The following is a 19,462-nucleotide window of genomic DNA, read 5'->3' as shown; positions in this document are numbered from 1 at the left end:
GCTGTGCTCATGATGGATTAATGTTTGGTCTTTGTAAATAATATAACAAAGAGTACAGTCTTTTACAGTACTTGCTCTTTTGTAATATAATATAACAAAGAGTAAGATCTTTTACCTGCTCTTTTGTGAAGTGTCTTGAGATTACATCTGTTATGAATAGGTGCTATACGTAAAAAAAAGTTGATTGATTGATCTGAATCATGTGTTTCCCTCTGTAATGTATATTTCCTACATTATATGAAAATGTAACTTTTATTGCCACATTCACAGAGCCCACTAGAATGTTTCCTAATATCTGCAAGCAGCTGGTTTAACACCAGGGCACCAGCCTCAGTAACTACATCCCTACGGTTTCCAGAATACAGGCTTCCTAACCATAGGTTGTACACTAAAATAGTGTCCCCCTCTTTATCTTTCTCCCAAGTCTCTTGTCACCTTCTTTGAATTTGCCTCTGCATTATGTTTATCCATGTGGAATCATGTGACAACATCTATATTATCTAGTTTTAAAGCTGATTTGCAATCCTGCTGGCAACTTTGTTACCCATGAACCCAGAAAGCCAAGGATATCAGAGTAGTCAAGGTTCACAGTTGAGCTTTCCAACTCTTAACAAAGTCAATATAATTAAATCAATGAGATCAGGTTGGGATTTCAATCTCCTTTCTCTTAAGGACATTAGGGTTTCAGCTGAGTCTGAACAAATCCCTACTTTGTCTGGTTTAACATCCTCAATCAAGTACAAGGCCAAAAGGATTGCTAACAATCCAGTTGGGAGCACAGAGGTATTATTAGTAACTCAATGGCAATTGTTTTTATTTCTAAACGTCATACACCCCAAAACCTGCTTTACCACTCTCTGTGTCTCAAAAGTAAATATAGGCCTATTAGTAAATATATCTTAATATGATTTCAATGATTTATGTAGATATTCATCAACCCAGACTCCTACAATACAATCCTTGTGTTGAAAAAGAAAAGATATACAAGCAAAATCTATATCAGGTTCTGGCATTATCCAAAAAGGAACAGGAGCCCAGCACATGTGTTCTGCAATGAAGTCCTTTTCTATTTCCAAATATCCAATCCAGTTTGGTTGGTACATTACTGCCACCTTCTGCTCCTGGGTGTGGCCCAGAGATTTAAATCCTATCCACCAATCCAGTCTGTTTAATGAACTCAAAGAAACGTTTTCTGCTGACCCTACTCAACAGGCTTATTAAAGATTTTATAGTGTTTTCCTGAACTTCAATCTTCCGTAATGGGCTGTCTTTTTTGTTTAAAGTACATTCTATGATGGCACGTGTGACAGTGTCCTCAAAATGAGTGTTCACATAAACCAATTGGAATGCTCCTCAATTATTTTTAGTGTACTGTATATGTTGGAGTGACCTACCCAGCCTTATCCGGTTACAAATGGCCTCTTCTTTCCTTAAACCAAAACTGTATGACTTAATGCTATTGTTTGATTTGTATAGAGATTGATCCCTTGATTCAGGATCCCATTCCCTTGCCATTCTTCCATTACTGTATTTAAAATGATTGCATTGATTCTGATTTGCTTAATGGGACTTGTAATACGCAAAGACGCACGCAGTGGAGAAGAATCATGAGACCAAACTCTGATTGTCTGTAGTTCAACAACGGTGCTCAATGTGCCCAGTATGTAAGACCTGGAAGATTCTTTATCGTTTGCACAGAAAATTGATATCGATTTTTAAAAGCTATTTGACATGAAATTATCTCACGATTTAGAAGTTTCTCTTTCATGTCACTGTACGGCTAAATCACCGCTGTACATTGAGTGTACGTTTGCTCAACATACATACCCTTTGAAATTATTTTTGTATCCTACAAAATCATGTGCAGGATATGTGTGTAGTATTTGTACAATGTATTCATTAACTCAATTTGTCAGTCACACAGGGGCGTGTCCAGACTTTATTGACAGGGGTGGCCAAACTGTGGCTGTAAGAAACTCAAATGTAAGAAATAGATGCATACCTCCAGTTGACAGGAAATATTTGATTTAGCGGCTAGTTAGCTTGTGTTTATTGGCGATGCAGATTGTATGTGCACTTGTGTGTGTGTGTGTGTGTGTGTGTGTGTGCAAGTGTTATACTTTGTTCTACTTTTGTCTTGGTCTTTTTTTTCCTCGGACTCCAAGTAATGACCACATTCATCTGCCCGTGTCTGCCCTGAAAGTGGAAACAATTAAAAATAAGAAATTAATGCAAGCCAAAAAACACAACATATATTGTACAAGTTCTGAATTCAACATAAGAAAGAACAAAGATAAGAGAACTATAAGAAAACCATCACGCTATTGCACAACCCATACAGCCTTAACTGTAACATTAAAACTTACACTGAACAGAAAGAGTCCAGTACCACACAGACATCCCATATCTGAGGATACTCTCAAACAAAAACATAATCTTATCACCATACATTTTGAGTCTAAGTAAAAAAAGTCTAATCAAGAGCTCAAATTATCAACATGGGGTTTTCTAACTAAACAAGTTGTAGTTGACCAAGATAACCTGTTGTTGCCTGCTGTAGGAGTTGACCTGCTAGATTGTTTTATCATGAATGAAAACTGAATGTGATCCCCCACAGACACTGTCTCCTCAGTTCTATTTGCATCAGTCTTTTTTACATTTATAACAAGGTGGTTAGCATCACACCACTGATACTAGTTTAATACTTCAGGGACGCAAAAAGAAGTCTAAAGTCTCAACTCAAAGTAATTACAAATTTACATGCAAACTCCAGAACACTGTCTACTTTGCAAATTTAAGTTTCGGTAATCTCTCAGTCAGTTCATCTTTATTTGTACAGCCCAAGTTCATAACAAATGAATTGTGAAAATGCTGTTAAGTAGGTTTGAATAACAACAGGTGGTATGGTAATGTTTTTTTTATAACTATAACAATTACTGTAACACAATGTTAATACTCAGATAAACATTTGGACAGCTGTCAAAAGGTCATTTTATTTTGAATCTAATGCCAACAATGTCTCAAACAGAGTCACATAGTCCTTCTAGGACATTTCGTTTCCATAACAGCAACAACATCTAATGTAGCATAGGGATAAAGATCTTTGATATGTGAGTGGGACTTATTATAGGTCTTATCTCAGAGGGGTTGGCAAATGTTCCTTAAGTCCTTTTAAGGCAAGGGTTAATACCACTTGAACTTTATAGAAAGGGCCTTGCATTCTGTTTAACTCAAGGAATATGAGATGTTGCAATGTACTGCAACCATATACCAGCACCACTTGGGTGCTTCTCCAAAATGTGGTTCCATATCTGGCTATGAACATATTTAATTGGAGGGATAAGTAAAGATAGGCTCTCGTTATGAAATTACACAATCTTTCTAACATTAAGTCAGGATCTAATTTTGAGTAAATGTTTTATTTTGCCAAAAAAATCAGTTCAAAAGTCCTGTGTATGTTTTGCAGAGCGTCTATTTTAAGAAATACTTTAGACATCACCAAACCACTTACACTTTATGAGGAGATCTAAAAGTTAGTCATATCCTTTTTTTAAACTTACAAAATAACCTGGCATACGACTCAAAGTTAAAGTATTTGGAGTGTTAGAGACTTTATGTTAAATATCGGCAACAATAGTGGCAATATTCATGTTTAACTTGATTTTATAAATTTGAAATGTGGTCAAGCTCTGACACTCAATACCAATGACATTTGAGTATATTGTACTAAGAAAAATACATAATGGGTACAAAAACAGACCAAGACACAGCTCTCTATAGATGTTTTAAACATTTAATTATCAAATAAATTAAGTGTTGATTAAATTTTGCACCTTGTCTTAAATAATGTATGATATAAAAAAAATAATAATAATAATAATTGGATGGCTAGTCATTTTAAATCTTGGACAGAAAAAAGCGTACTAACCCACAATGTTACAGGATAGGTCTTGTTGACAGAGATGCTTGACCAAATTGAGCGGTGCACAGTTGCTGACCAGGCAGTTCCAGACTCTATAAAAGCAGCTACTCCAGACTCCTCTGAGAACTGACAGACATCCCAGGTTAGTGCTTTGTGTGCTTGTGCTCATCTGATTTAGTTTGACTAAGTTTCATTAATATCCTGTCACTCTTTGTCACTTTTCATATCTTGTAATCCTGAAGTAGCATTATTAAATATTTAAGATGTTGCTTACTATTGTACAGCAATGAGCAATGAAATGAAAAGCTTTATATTGAATACATTATTTGATATTCTTCAAACAATGAAACATTTTGGAATCACTAGAGAGGCAAAGACAATGGTCTTCACTCTAAGTACTATTTAGCTGGGGTATTTATAGGCAAAGCAAGTTAAAGTGGTTTCCTTTTTTTCAGAGTTCTTTGCATCAGAATGGTGTTGAACATCAGAAAGGATCAAATGATATCCCTCGAGACAAATTAAATTAAAAAAAAGACCAAAAAAAGAAATCAAATATAAATCATAGCTGCAGTGGAGTAAGTGCTTATAGATTTCAGAAGCTTTCAAAATGGATTTAGATACATGCAGTTTGATTGAATCAGAATCAGAATATCTTTATTTGTCATTTTACATGTACAACGAAATTTGGTCATTGCAAAAACCTTGGTGATTGCTTTACCCTTGTTTAGCTTAGACAGTCAAAGATGTTTTTAATTTTTGTATCCTCTTCATCAACCATCTCAATCTTTAACAGAATCCATACAGCTGTGCAGCCACTCAGTTTGGATAAACTGAGGTATTACTTTCCACAGTAACATACCTCCATGATAATACATACAACACAATACAGTACATTCAAAGTAATTAAAACTCTTTTTACTCTCCCAAGTCCACAATAAGGTGCCATCATGAGCACGGACGCAGAGATGCAGCAGTATGGGCCTGCGGCCATATACCTCCGCAAGCCTGAGAGGGAGAGGATTGAGGCTCAGAACTCTCCATTTGATGCCAAAACGGCATACTTTGTGGTCCATCCTGAGGAAATGTATCTCAAGGGAAAACTTACCAAGAAAGAGGGTGGCAAAGCCACAGTTGAGACACTTACAGGAGGAAAGGTATGTGAACAGCAGCTTTGTTTTACTTTTTTGAACAGAGAAATAAAATGACATCCATCTCATTTAAGATGATTTTAATGCTGGCCTAGTTACACTGAACAGTTCTTTCCCTGCATTTCTTATCCAGACAATTACTGTTAAAGAGGATGACATCCATCCGATGAATCCTCCCAAGTATGACAAAATTGAGGACATGGCCATGATGACCCACCTCAATGAGCCCTGTGTGCTGTATAACCTCAAAGAGCGTTATGCATCCTGGATGATCTATGTAAGTTTGCATACTACTTTACTAAGTTAATATGGGTTTGAGCAAGAGAATGTAACTTAGTGAAAACTATGTTTATGCTTTATATTACAGACCTACTCTGGGTTGTTCTGCGTTGTCGTCAATCCCTACAAGTGGCTTCCTGTGTATGATTCTGTAGTTGTTAATGCATACAGAGGCAAGAAGAGAATTGAGGCACCACCTCACATCTTCTCCATCTCTGACAATGCCTATCAGTTCATGCTCACAGGTAGGATATTTTAATTTTAAATCTAAAAACAAAAACATACACAGCAAATATGATCTGAAATATGACTGTATTTAGGTCATATATGGAAATTTTATGACACTTTTTGTTGGTTTCAGATCGTGAAAACCAGTCTATCCTGATCACGTGAGTGATATACAATAATCAAATAACATTAGGGAACACTGATATTTATGGCTCAATATATCCCTCTCTTCCTCCAGTGGAGAATCCGGCGCAGGAAAGACTGTCAACACCAAGCGTGTCATCCAGTACTTTGCAACAATTGCAGTGGCTGGAGCTAAGAAGGCTGAAACACCTGGCAAAATGCAGGTAAAAATGGGTTGCCTTTTAAGGAAAATAAGTTTGCAGTTAACAGAAATTAACATATACTGTATATTTTTTTAATTCTGTAGGGTTCGCTGGAAGATCAAATCATTGCAGCCAACCCTCTACTTGAAGCTTATGGGAATGCTAAGACTGTTAGGAATGACAACTCCTCTCGTTTTGTAAGTGTTATTGGGAAAAACATATGCTTATGCATAAGCTCATGATATGACTTCATATCCACAACCATTCCCATAAAAACTTAAAACTGATGTGTTTAGGGTAAATTCATCAGAATTCACTTTGGAACCTCTGGCAAACTGGCTTCAGCTGACATTGAAACATGTAAGTAATTTTCTGCATTGTAATAAGTCACCTGTGTTTCAATTCATCTTAAATTTAGGTTTGAGACATTTGTTTGTACGATGTAATTTAATGAAAGATACTGTAATCTTACCTTGATCTTCTTGTTCTTCCAAGATCTGCTGGAGAAGTCTCGTGTCACCTTCCAGTTGTCCGCTGAGAGGAGCTACCATATCTTCTATCAGCTGATGACTGGCCACAAGCCTGAACTCCTGGGTATGTGCAATCGACCGTAGTAACAACATTATAAACCACAGTATACAATTTCTAAAGAACTTGGGCTGTGAATGCTAAATGCTGAAAAAGTTTTGCATTTAACTGTTCATGCTGTGACTGAAGATGTTGAGACATACAGAATAAGTAATGTATGAGAGATACTGATAATACTGTGGAAAAGCTTGTGCTAAATTGCTAATGTTGCATCTTGAATAGCTCAGGCTAAACTGTACTGCTGTGGTTAATGTTAAAAAAAACAGTTGAAGGATGAATGATAAACATTATGAAGGTGATGAAGAGTGGGATGGAGGTGATGAAGAGGAAAGAGGACACAATCAGGATAAATGAGGAGTTGAGAGTAGATGAAAATCCTTAAAAAAGTGTTGAGAAAGTGTATGTGTGTTTGAGTGTGTCAACGAGCACTGATTAGCTCGTCTGGATCAGGTGTGTGTTTGAAGTGGTGAAGGTAAATGCTGTTTTACTGCTGGGTGACTCAGCTGAACTAAATGAATACCAGTTGAAATCACCACCTATATCTCAGTGTGCCAAGTCAGTGTGAGCACCATGAGCACCACAAGGCCTTGATGAAGCAGTCATGTTATTTTTATGACATTAGGGAAATGTGGCCAGGGCAGCGATACAAAGAAGTCCTCTCCTCTGGTGTCCTCCTGAAATGTCTGCCAAAATGTAGCATTGGAGTAAATGAGGAAGGGGTTGATCTTTCTGTGACAGTTGATTGTATACTGGGAAAATATTACATTCTATTGCTTTGATAAATGGTTAAACACAAGCAGCACATGATTACTAAGTTTTGACGCCTTTTTGTGTATTCGAAGTAAATTTGTGGGCTCAGTAGTTGTTTTAATAGGAGGTGACCAAGATATGTTCATGAGCTTGTACACTTTGTTTGATGACATTACGTGCTCTAAGGCTGAAGGGCTGAATTCAATATGTCAATGTTTGAATGGAGTTTCTGTGAGAATGTGTTAATGAGTTTAAATGGTTTGAACATTCAGAGCAGGATTGTCCTGATGAATATTGCCCTCCATTTTTTTAGTTTCGAGGTTGACAGATGTGGAAGGGTATGCGCACAAAATGCGTGTGAATGCCTTTTAGCATCCACAGCAACAATATCTCTTGGAAATTGACTGTGCTTTGTTTCTCGTCTTTCAGAGGCTCTTCTGATCACCACCAACCCCTATGACTACCATATGATCAGTCAAGGTGAAATCACAGTCAAAAGCATCGATGATGTGGAGGAGTTCATTGCTACAGATGTAAGAATACAACCAAATATGTTGTGCACCTCATGAAGTTGAACAAATAATATAATTGTTAAATATTTAACATACCAATACATAACATTTCAGACGGCCATTGACATCCTGGGCTTCACTGCTGAAGAGAAAATGGGCATCTTCAAGCTAACTGGTGCTGTGATGCATCATGGCAACATGAAATTCAAGCAGAAGCAGCGCGAGGAGCAGGCTGAACCTGATGGCACTGAGGGTAACTGCTAAAATAATATATTTTCATAATGCAAGTTTTGTGATGTGAAAAGGTAAATTACCTGAGGTAATGTGTATTTTGTTTTTCTATCAGTGGCTGATAAAATCGCCTACCTTCTGGGCCTGAACTCAGCTGACATGCTGAAAGCTTTGTGCTACCCAAGAGTCAAGGTCGGAAATGAGATGGTGACCAAAGGTCAAACCGTGCCACAGGTAATATAAAAAATACTTGAAAAATAAAGGATTCGTATATTTTTTATGAAAATGCTCTAATGAGAAATTAAATCTTTATTTTTAGGTCAACAATTCTGTCAGCGCTCTCTGCAAGTCCATTTATGAGAAAATGTTCGCATGGATGGTCGTCCGAATCAATGAGATGCTGGACACAAAGCAGCCAAGACAGTTCTTCATTGGAGTCTTGGATATCGCTGGTTTTGAGATCTTTGATGTAAGTCAGAAAAAAAACTTACATCATTTATCATATATACAGTATGGATGGATACTTTATTCATCCTGGGGGAAATTCAAAGCATCCAGTAGCAGCTTACAAAACATACACATGATATGAAATTTTACATCTAAAACACTCACTGTGGGGTTGCACGGTGGTGCAGTGGTTAGCACTGTTGCCTCATAGCGAGGAGGTTACTGGTTTGAATCCCCATCTGATAGGAGCCTTTCTGTATGGAGTCTGCATGTTCTCCCCATGCATGCGTGGGTTCTCTTCAGGTACTCCGGCTTCCTCCCACAGTCAAGAGACATGCTCGTTAGGTAAATTGGTGACTCTAAATTGCCCGTAGGTGTGAATGTGAGTGTGGCTGGTTGTCTGTCTCTATATGTCAGCCCTGTGATTGACTGTCGTACAGTCCAGGCTGTACCCCGACTCTTGCCCAATGCTTCAGCCCTCCACGACCCCAAACGGGAAAAGCGATAAAGAAAATGGATGGCTGGATGGAATACTCACTGTCCCCCCTTCCAGCATTTAAACTGCACGAAAATGTAAAAGAAACCCTTACAGAGATCAAAGTATACCCGTAAAATAAAAGAAACTGACAGATACCAAGAACATTTAAATTAAACAGTGCAGGAACGTAAATAAAAACCAATATACAATTTGAATCCCAGATTAAAATTAGACCTATACAAATTGGAGGAGACAATATATTATATGCAAAATAAATTGATTATCTACCTGTCATCTGCAGTACAACAGCTTGGAGCAACTCTGCATCAACTTCACCAATGAGAAACTGCAACAGTTTTTCAACCACCACATGTTTGTCCTGGAGCAAGAGGAGTACAAGAAAGAAGGTATTGATTGGGAGTTCATTGACTTTGGTATGGACTTGGCTGCCTGCATTGAGCTAATTGAGAAGGTAAGTCAAATATCTATAAGTCCAAAGTTCTGGATTCATGTGCAAATGTTCACTCTCTAACATAAAATATAAATTATCCTCAGCCAATGGGCATCTTCTCCATCCTTGAAGAGGAGTGCATGTTCCCCAAGGCCTCTGACACAACTTTCAAGAACAAGCTGCATGACCAGCATCTTGGAAAGACCAAGGCCTTTGAGAAGCCAAAGCCTGGAAAGGGCAAGGCTGAAGCTCACTTCTCCCTGGTTCACTATGCTGGTACAGTGGATTACAATATCACTGGCTGGCTGGACAAGAACAAGGACCCCCTGAATGACTCAGTTGTTCAGCTCTACCAGAAGTCTTCAAACAAACTTTTGGCATTACTGTATGTAGCCCATGCTGGAGCTGAGGGTAAGAATCGGACCTCTTAAAATCAGTAATCTGTTAATTTATTTTTGCAAAGCTTGATACAAATGTATTTCATATGCCATTCAAAAAGACAGGGATTCAGTTTAATTTTTGCAACTTATTTTCAAAACAAGAAAACGTGTATATATATATATATATATATATATATATATATATATAGGATAAAATGTTTTTTTTCTCGGAGAACCATTACAAATCAATGTTTTTGCAAAATAATTATTGTCAGAGAATTATTAATGGTACACAAGGGTTTAGTAAGTTGGAGTGATAGACTTGGTCTCTTGGTCTTTTAGTTATCAGGAGCTGATGACCACTTATTCGTAATAAACTCAGTAAGGTTGTTATGTAGTGCCATAAATAAAATGCAATGTTATTGTTAAACAGAGGCTGCTGGTGGCAAGAAGGGTGGTAAGAAGAAGGGTGGTTCCTTCCAGACTGTGTCAGCCCTCTTCAGAGTATGTACTGTTTAATATTTTTGGATAACAGTTAAAAATCCAATCTTAAAAGAATGAAACAATGATCCATTATCTTGTGTTGAAATACACAGGAGAACTTGGGCAAGCTGATGACCAATTTGAGGAGCACTCACCCTCACTTCGTGCGCTGCTTGATTCCAAATGAAACAAAGACTCCAGGTAAGAAATGAATGGACAAGCGTTGTCAGGGTGGTGTCCAGACTCTTTTAACTTGGGTGGCCAACCTGGGGCACCAACTTTTGCAGAGGTGGAATGACGTTTGTGGGAACATGCACACAAATGAATGAAACATTTATACCCTTTCTATCCCCACTAATGTATTAGTTTGTTTTGTATTTAGTTTCCAATTTGTAAAAATTGAATTTGTCTTAGTTTCATTCTTAAGGGATTAAAAAATAAAGATGTTCATGCAAAGTAACCATTTAAGGGACTTGGAAAATTGTATGAAAACATTAGCAATCCATTTCAAGTTAGACAGTGTGCACAAGTTTTTCCTTGGAAATAATTATAGAAAGAGCAAAGTGTTTATGTACAACTGAAAGTACTTCCATTAGCAGCCTTTTGAAAACAGCCAGAATAGTTGCTTTTAACTAAACCCACCTCTGATTAGGCAAATAGCTAATCATAGATTTGGATTTTGGGATGGCACCTGGGGTGGCCAATGAGATTTCAGGGGGGATCCATGCCACCCTTGGACACCTCTCTGGACACGCCCCTGAGCATTGTACAATTCATGTAACATTGAATTTTAAAGAAATGTTTTAACACAACAATGTTGCAATGTACAGGTCTTATGGAGAACTTCCTGGTCATTCACCAGCTAAGATGTAACGGCGTGCTGGAAGGCATCCGAATCTGCAGAAAGGGCTTCCCCAGCAGAATCCTCTATGGTGACTTTAAGCAGAGGTAAATCTTCAGTAGAAGTAATTCAATGTAATCCATGGAACCAAGGTTTGTGGTAAGTATAAGTAACCATATCATTTGTCTTGTAGATACAAAGTATTGAATGCCAGTGTCATCCCTGAGGGACAGTTCATTGACAACAAGAAAGCTTCAGAGAAGCTGCTGGGCTCCATTGATGTGGACCACACTCAGTACAAGTTTGGACACACAAAGGTTCATTTTAAGGGACAACATTAAGTTTGTGGTGGTTGTTTTGGATATGTGTTTGCTGAAGTTTTTTTTAATGAAACAACACAGGTGTTCTTCAAAGCTGGTCTGTTGGGTACCCTGGAGGAGATGAGAGATGACAAACTGGCTGAGCTGGTGACCATGACTCAGGCTCTCGCCCGAGGATATGTCATGAGGAAAGCGTTTGTTAAGATGATGGAAAGGAGGTAGGATTGTTATATTGTACAATTCCCTCTACTACAAATAATTAGCCATATATTTACAGATATTTGTGTTAATTGTTTCAGAATTAACAATAAATCCATTTAATTTTCCAGAGAATCTATCTTTTCCATCCAGTACAATATCCGTTCATTCATGAATGTGAAAAATTGGCCATGGCTGAAACTGTACTTCAAGATCAAGCCTCTCCTTAAGAGTGCTGAGACTGAGAAGGAGCTACATCAGATGAAGGAGAACTATGACAAAATGCAGTCAGACCTGACTACTGCCCTGGCCAAGAAGAAGGAACTGGAGGAGAAGATGGTTTCCCTCCTTCAGGAAAAGAATGACCTGCAACTTCAAGTGGCGTCTGTGAGTAAGAAAAAATAAATATTGTGATGAATATGGATATCTCTAACACACATACAAAACCCATGTCTATCTCCAAATGTACTTTAGGAATTTGACAACCTCTCCGATGCTGAGGAAAGATGTGAGGGGCTCATTAAGAGCAAGATCCAACTCGAAGCCAAACTCAAAGAGACGGCTGAGAGACTGGAGGATGAAGAGGAAATTAATGCTGAGCTGACTGCCAAGAAGAGGAAACTGGAGGATGAATGCTCTGAACTGAAGAAAGACATTGATGATTTGGAGCTCACCTTGGCTAAAGTGGAGAAAGAGAAACATGCCACAGAAAACAAGGTTTACCTGCATTACTAGCTGTACATAAACAACATTCAAATATGTTGTCGGATATATTGTCGCTCACTAACATGTGGAATGTGTTTAAATTACAACTTTAAGGTGAAAAACCTGACAGAGGAAATGGCATCTCAAGATGAGTCGATTGCCAAGCTAACGAAGGAGAAGAAAGCCCTCCAAGAGGCCCACCAGCAAACTCTGGATGATCTCCAGGCAGAGGAAGACAAAGTCAACACTCTGACCAAGGCTAAGACCAAGCTGGAACAGCAAGTGGACGATGTAAGGAACTATTATTTTTAGTTTGTGATTTTGCCCTATGATAAGTTACTTTTGAAATTTGATGCTCCTTTTAAATTTCTCAAATAATGTATCGTTTTCTGTTATGTGACAGCTCGAAGGATCCCTGGAGCAAGAGAAGAAGCTCCGCATGGACCTTGAGAGAGCAAAGAGGAAGCTTGAGGGAGATCTGAAACTTGCCCTGGAATCCATAATGGATCTGGAGAATGACAAGCAGCAATCTGATGAGAAAATCAAGAAGTAAGTTTTCTGTTTGTGTTGATTTATTAATCAACCTCTTCTCAGCACATCATACAAAATATACCACATCAACAGTCAGGCAATGTGTTGCAATTCTCTTCAAGGAAAGACTTTGAGATCAGCCAGCTTCTCAGCAAGATTGAGGATGAACAGTCACTTGGTGCTCAGCTTCAGAAGAAGATCAAGGAGCTCCAGGTACACAATTGATTTACATAATAGACATGAGAGACATAATAGACTCTGGGAATTATGAGGAATTTCTTCCAGTCAATAAATCATCTTTACCATTATTTCTAGGCTCGTATTGAGGAGCTGGAGGAAGAGATTGAGGCTGAGAGGGCTGCTCGGGCTAAGGTGGAGAAGCAGAGAGCTGACCTCTCCAGGGAGCTTGAGGAGATCAGTGAAAGGCTTGAGGAAGCTGGTGGAGCAACAGCTGCTCAGATTGAGATGAACAAGAAACGTGAGGCTGAGTTCCAGAAGATGCGTCGTGATCTTGAAGAGTCCACCCTGCAGCATGAAGCTACTTCTGCAGCTCTCCGCAAGAAGCAGGCTGACAGTGTTGCAGAGCTGGGAGAGCAGATCGACAACCTCCAGCGTGTGAAGCAGAAGCTGGAGAAGGAGAAGAGTGAATTCAAGATGGAGATTGATGACCTCTCAAGCAACATGGAGGGTGTTGCCAAAGCTAAGGTAAGTAGTTGTTTTTAACTGAAGGTATAACTTATACTTGAGTGTAGAGAAAAACATACAAACTTGCCATGATCATTGTCATTTAAAGAATCTAAAGTTATAACTACTATTGTTAACAGGGCAATTTGGAAAAAATGTGCAGAACTCTTGAGGACCAGTTGAGTGAGCTCAAAACCAAAAATGATGAGAATGTCCGCCAGCTGAATGACATGAATGCACAGAAGGCCAGACTGCAGACAGAGAACGGTGAGTCACCTGTGCAACTCTAATGAAAAGCACTCTGTGAATAGTTTCATCATTTACTATGTTATCTATACGCTTTCATTTAGGTGAGTATTCACGCCAGCTTGAGGAGAAAGAAGCTCTCGTTTCCCAGCTGACAAGGGGCAAGCAGGCCTTCACTCAGCAGATTGAGGAGCTTAAGAGACATGTTGAAGAGGAAGTGAAGGTAATGCAGCAGCAGTAACCACATACTTCTAAAACTACATCAGAAATTGCATATACATTTTTTTTTAAAACCTCTTACGCAAGTTATATAAATATAAAGTTGTATAGTGACTATTTAGTATATTGTATTTTACAGACCATGATATGTGGGTCATTTAATATATCCTTTGTCATCTTGACAGGCCAAAAATGCCCTCGCACATGCTGTTCAGTCTGCTCGCCATGACTGTGATCTGCTCAGAGAGCAGTATGAGGAGGAGCAGGAGGCCAAGACTGAGCTGCAGCGAGGAATGTCCAAGGCCAACAGTGAGGTGGCTCAGTGGAGGTCCAAATATGAGACTGATGCTATCCAGCGCACTGAGGAGCTGGAGGAGGCAAAGTATGTATTCTTTGCATTTCTTCCTTAATAACAACAATTTTGAGTCATAAGTTTACCACCTTGCAAAATTTTTAACATTGCTCAAAAACAAAAACAAAATTCCAGGAAAAAGCTTGCCCAGCGTCTGCAGGATGCAGAAGAAACCATTGAGGCTGTAAACTCCAAGTGTGCCTCTCTGGAGAAGACCAAGCAGAGACTGCAGGGTGAGGTGGAGGACCTCATGATTGATGTGGAGAGAGCTAATGCTCTGGCTGCCAATCTAGACAAGAAGCAGAGGAACTTTGATAAGGTAACAAAATATCCAGACAGTATTTTTCCAAGTGAATCAAAACCCTGTTTTTGTAACAAATATTATAATTCATCAATATAATTCAAGGTCCTGGCAGAATGGAAGCAGAAGTATGAGGAGAGCCAGGCAGAGCTGGAAGGAGCTCTGAAGGAGTCTCGCTCTCTGAGCACTGAACTTTTCAAGATGAAGAACTCTTATGAGGAGACTCTGGATCACCTGGAGACCATGAAGAGAGAGAACAAGAACCTGCAGCGTATGTTAATTTTGAAAACCTCTTGTAAAACAATAAATTGGGTCATCAAATTATTACATTTTTAATTGCAATTAATCGCTAAATTTCAATAGTTGATCCTGATTCATTGCATTTTAAGCATGTTTAAAATTAATTTTTTTCACATAAAAAAAAAAAATTGTTCTAATATTATTTAAAATTAAACTCTTAAGATCAGAGTAAGTACTTTACTTGTTTGAATTTAATCCTCCTTTTATTTTGAAATAAAGTATGGACCTTCTGCAGATTGAAGGTCACAACATTAACTTAACCACAGGAACTCGTTACGGATCAAAATCTAAATGAAAACAGGTTAAAGGAATAGTAAAAAGTGAAATGTTTGATGTCATAAGGTGCATATTACTTTTGACTCGTCAGCTGAGCTGTCTATGGGTTTGAAGTGAAGTGAGACATTCAAGGATGCAGCAATGTCGATCCTTTCTATCACTGTGACTAAGCATGTGATTAATCAAGAATAAAAAAATGTATGCATTCATTTCAGACCTTAAGAAATTGTGATTTACAAGTTAATGCTGACAGCCCTAATACTATTGATTATACCTTCTCTTAAAAGTTTTTTTTCCTTTCCTGTAGAGGAAGTCTCTGACCTGACGGAACAGATTGGTGAAACAGGAAAGACTATCCATGAACTGGAGAAATCAAAGAAAATAACTGAGACAGAGAAGGCTGAAATTCAGTCAGCACTGGAGGAAGCAGAGGTACATCAATGTCAGAGGTTCAAAGGGAGATTAAGAAACAACACAGAGCTGAGTCAGACCCTGACATGGGCCAGTGATTTTTTTGGATGAGCATTTTTGCCTCCAACATATCTGTTTAGTTTGTTATTACAGATATAAGCCACTACACAAGGTTTCCTCTGGCTGCATATTTTTATTGGTTGACTTTTTGTGATGGAAATATACAATACATCATTCTCTGAGAAGTGATTAAATGAAACAGACTGATTAAAAAAGGGACCCATGATACATTTTTCTTCTTTCATATCACTGCTTATGTGATAGTATTTAAAACTGAATCCTGTATGAGTTATTAACTTTTATAATATTTGCTGAATTTAATCCAAGGGTACACTGGAGCATGAGGAGGCCAAGATTCTCCGTATTCAACTTGAGCTCAACCAAGTCAAAGGTGAGGTTGACAGGAAGCTGGCAGAGAAAGATGAGGAGATGGAACAGATCAAGAGGAACAGTCAGAGAGTGATTGACTCCATGCAGAGCACCCTAGACGCTGAGATCAGGAGCAGAAATGACGCCCTGAGAATCAAGAAGAAGATGGAGGGAGACCTGAATGAGATGGAGATTCAGTTGAGCCATGCCAACAGGCAGGCTGCTGAGTCCCAAAAACAACTGAGGAATGTCCAGGGACAGCTCAAGGTGAGTTTTATACTTACTTGGTCAAAACAAATAAAAACCTTCTACATGTAGATTGTTAATTTTTTTTCTAATGTTGTCAGGATGCCCAACTGCACCTTGATGATGCTATCAGAGGTCAGGAAGACATGAAGGAACAGGTTGCCATGGTGGAGCGCAGAAATGGCCTCATGCTGGCTGAGATTGAGGAGCTGAGAGTTGCTCTGGAGCAGACTGAGAGAGGACGCAAAGTGGCTGAACAGGAGCTGGTTGATGCCAGTGAGCGAGTCGGACTGCTTCACTCTCAGGTCCGTTTAAAATAACAAACAAGAGATTTATTTTTGGAATAACTATTCCTATGGCCTTTTTTTTAAGAAAGGCATGTTTTTTGATTCCTAAGAAAGTAATCTGGTCCAAGTTGACACAAATCATTGTTCTGTTGTTCTATTATTAGAACACAAGCCTTATCAACACCAAGAAGAAGCTGGAGGCTGACTTTGTCCAGGTTCAGAGTGAGGTCGATGATGCTGTTCAGGAAGCAAGAAATGCTGAGGACAAAGCCAAGAAGGCTATCACTGATGTGAGTTAATGTTCAAGGCTTCTTTTTATGTTAATAAACACAAAATGCTTAATAGCACTTATTCATTCATTTCAAGACTATATAATTTTAATTGCTTTCAACAAACATTAAAGGCCGCCATGATGGCTGAGGAGCTGAAGAAGGAGCAGGACACTAGTGCTCACCTGGAGAGGATGAAGAAGAACCTGGAGGTCACAGTCAAGGACCTGCAGCACCGACTGGATGAGGCAGAGAACCTCGCCATGAAGGGTGGCAAGAAGCAGCTCCAGAAACTAGAGTCCAGGGTATGCACAACACATAAAACCTCACAACCTATCATATTTTAAGACTGTGTGGCATGACTTCTACATTTATAACATTGCATTACATTTTATTGTACATTACTAATTACTAATTTAACATTCATGGCTTCATAGGTGCGTGAGCTGGAGGCTGAGGTTGAAGCTGAGCAGAGACGTGGATCTGAAGCTGTTAAAGGAGTTCGCAAATATGAGAGGAGAGTGAAAGAGCTGACCTACCAGGTAATTTCCTCTAAAAAATACAAATAAAAAACTACCTTAGCTAGTCTCTATTTCAATAATCTACATTTCTTTCTCTGTGAAACTGTCTCATTAGACCGAGGAGGACAAGAAGAATGTGGGCAGACTTCAGGATCTTGTAGACAAGCTGCAGCTTAAAGTCAAGTCTTACAAGAGACAGGCTGAGGATGCTGTAAGTCAATTATGAAATATTGCCAGCAATTATTAATTTGAACAAATATAAATATAAATTTGTAATTGTAATTCCTTAAATCTTTAACAGGAGGAGCAGGCCAACACTCACATGTCCAGGCTGAGAAAGGTTCAGCATGAGATGGAGGAGTCTCAGGAACGTGCTGACATCGCTGAGTCCCAGGTCAACAAGCTGAGAGCTAAGAGCCGTGATCTTGGAAAGGTAACTTTGTTGTTTGAGTGATCACAATAACGATCATGTCAGTGTTGTTAGTCATGAATTAATGTGATACTGAGCACGTTTACTGTTAGTGGCATGAATAAATATGACATAAATTGTACCGAGACATTTCATATGTGATAAAAATAATTTAAAAAATAAAAGTATTACGTAATCTGAATTGCTTTTATAATGAATTTTCTGTTCTTCTTTTTTAGTCTGAGTCAGCTGAATAAGAGTCTTCATCAAGTTGAGGCCTTTCAACAGAGTTCATAAAATATGAACCAGTGGTTGGAGACGCTTTGACAATTCAATAAAGATGATACTTTTCTTCATCATCCTGGATCCTGTCTATTCATTTGTGGTGACTAATTTGCTTGGGTGCCCAGAAAAATATCCCAAACTAAACAGAGCAACCACCTTTGTTTAAGTCCCTTTTGATACGCCATCATCACCTTCAACACAGTGTACTAATTGTGACATCAATCAATCAATCAATCAATCCAGCACTTTACAAAAGACATTACTCTTTTTTATATTTTTGGAAAGACCCAACACTAATCTATCATAAGCACTAAGCAACGATAAGCAAAGTTACCGTGTCAAGAATCGATATGGTTAATTTGCTATATTCACAATTTCCCAGTTTGGGATCAATAAAGTAATTCTATTTTATTCTATTCTATTCTATATGAAGATCAACAATTATTGGATCTGAAACAAAAAGAGTTAGAGACACATTATCAGCCTAAAATTAGATGGATAATACAGAGAACTAAACATGTTTTTTGTCTTTGTACCTTTTCTTTGGATTTTTAATTATTTTTATTTTATTTCATGTTGTATGTATTCTTGTATGTTTAAAAAAATATATATAAAAATGTGCCAGGATGAACAAAATATGTGATGAAATATGACAACTTGTAATGTAGTACAACAGCCTGCAATAAAGTATTACAAAAAAAAGGTTAGAAATGCACAAAAAAAAAATCTGAATCTTCAGAATAGAAATATATCCAGGAAAATACTGATAAAAATCTGCTTAAGAATGGAACAGATGTTTACATCTTCAGATAATATTCTTACCATTTTAATGATCTATTACACTAATATTTTTTATTGATGATGAATGTATATGATGCAATAGTATTATTTTCTCCTGGATTAGAAGTGATACCTGTGGAGGTCTATATAAAACCTTCTTCCCTGAAATTAAGGAGGCTCTATAAGCCTACTTTATTATTTTCAATATTTGGAAATCGGTCAATAATCTAACTCTAAAAAGAAAAGGAAAGAAAGAAAGGTTAATTTCTCTCTAATTGCTAAAGCACGATGCAGAGGGCCAGACAAAAGATCCTGTGAAATTGAATAATTTGAGACCACTGACATGATTGTGCTGTGAAGCTGCTATCTTGCTCTTAGATGAAAGCAGATCAGTCAACGAATAATTCATTTTGATCAAACCGGTTTTCAGGGAGGTCGATTTATAGATCCTTGCTTGTGTTGTATTCAGTCTCTGATGTTCTTCACTTTGGATAAAAGCTAAATGAGTTGTAGATAGATACCTTGCCAGGCTCCTATCAAATAGTCAAATGGCCCAGTGTGTCTTTCAGGGATACATATTCAAACTGATACAATTATTTTAGTAAAATGAATTGTGATTGGAAACTTAC

At 38.1% G+C, this 19,462-nt stretch overlaps 1 protein-coding gene across 2 annotated transcripts; it reads left to right on the top strand.

Annotated features, from left to right (window-relative positions):
- Nucleotides 1–4,616: 4,616 nt before the first annotated feature.
- LOC109989214 (myosin heavy chain, fast skeletal muscle) lies at nucleotides 4,617–18,127 on the top strand. 2 transcript variants are annotated; one of them, XM_020640870.2, is made up of 40 exons: nucleotides 4,617–4,757; nucleotides 4,851–5,076; nucleotides 5,204–5,347; nucleotides 5,438–5,594; nucleotides 5,711–5,738; nucleotides 5,816–5,924; nucleotides 6,008–6,100; nucleotides 6,200–6,263; nucleotides 6,399–6,497; nucleotides 7,671–7,774; nucleotides 7,868–8,006; nucleotides 8,100–8,218; nucleotides 8,304–8,453; nucleotides 9,211–9,381; nucleotides 9,465–9,771; nucleotides 10,174–10,244; nucleotides 10,337–10,424; nucleotides 11,054–11,171; nucleotides 11,258–11,381; nucleotides 11,466–11,602; nucleotides 11,714–11,969; nucleotides 12,057–12,299; nucleotides 12,402–12,578; nucleotides 12,691–12,836; nucleotides 12,941–13,031; nucleotides 13,134–13,523; nucleotides 13,643–13,769; nucleotides 13,853–13,971; nucleotides 14,153–14,349; nucleotides 14,455–14,638; nucleotides 14,726–14,891; nucleotides 15,504–15,628; nucleotides 15,995–16,303; nucleotides 16,384–16,587; nucleotides 16,734–16,859; nucleotides 16,973–17,143; nucleotides 17,276–17,380; nucleotides 17,475–17,570; nucleotides 17,661–17,792; nucleotides 18,008–18,127. In XM_020640870.2, exons 2-40 carry the CDS (start codon nucleotides 4,870–4,872, stop codon nucleotides 18,023–18,025), a joined length of 5,811 nt encoding a protein of 1,936 aa, XP_020496526.1. In that variant the 5' UTR covers nucleotides 4,617–4,757; nucleotides 4,851–4,869; the 3' UTR covers nucleotides 18,026–18,127. The 2 variants fall into 2 exon arrangements, with proteins under 2 accessions (XP_020496526.1, XP_029134521.1); XM_029278688.2 differs by lacking the exon at nucleotides 18,008–18,127 and having other exon boundaries at nucleotides 17,661–17,828.
- The last annotated feature ends 1,335 nt before the right edge of the window (nucleotides 18,128–19,462 follow it).

Source organism: Labrus bergylta, chromosome 16 (assembly GCF_963930695.1).
Source record: "Labrus bergylta chromosome 16, fLabBer1.1, whole genome shotgun sequence".
Classification (NCBI taxonomy): Eukaryota; Metazoa; Chordata; class Actinopteri; order Labriformes; family Labridae; genus Labrus; species Labrus bergylta.
This window is presented reverse-complemented; position numbering and strand designations above follow the sequence as displayed.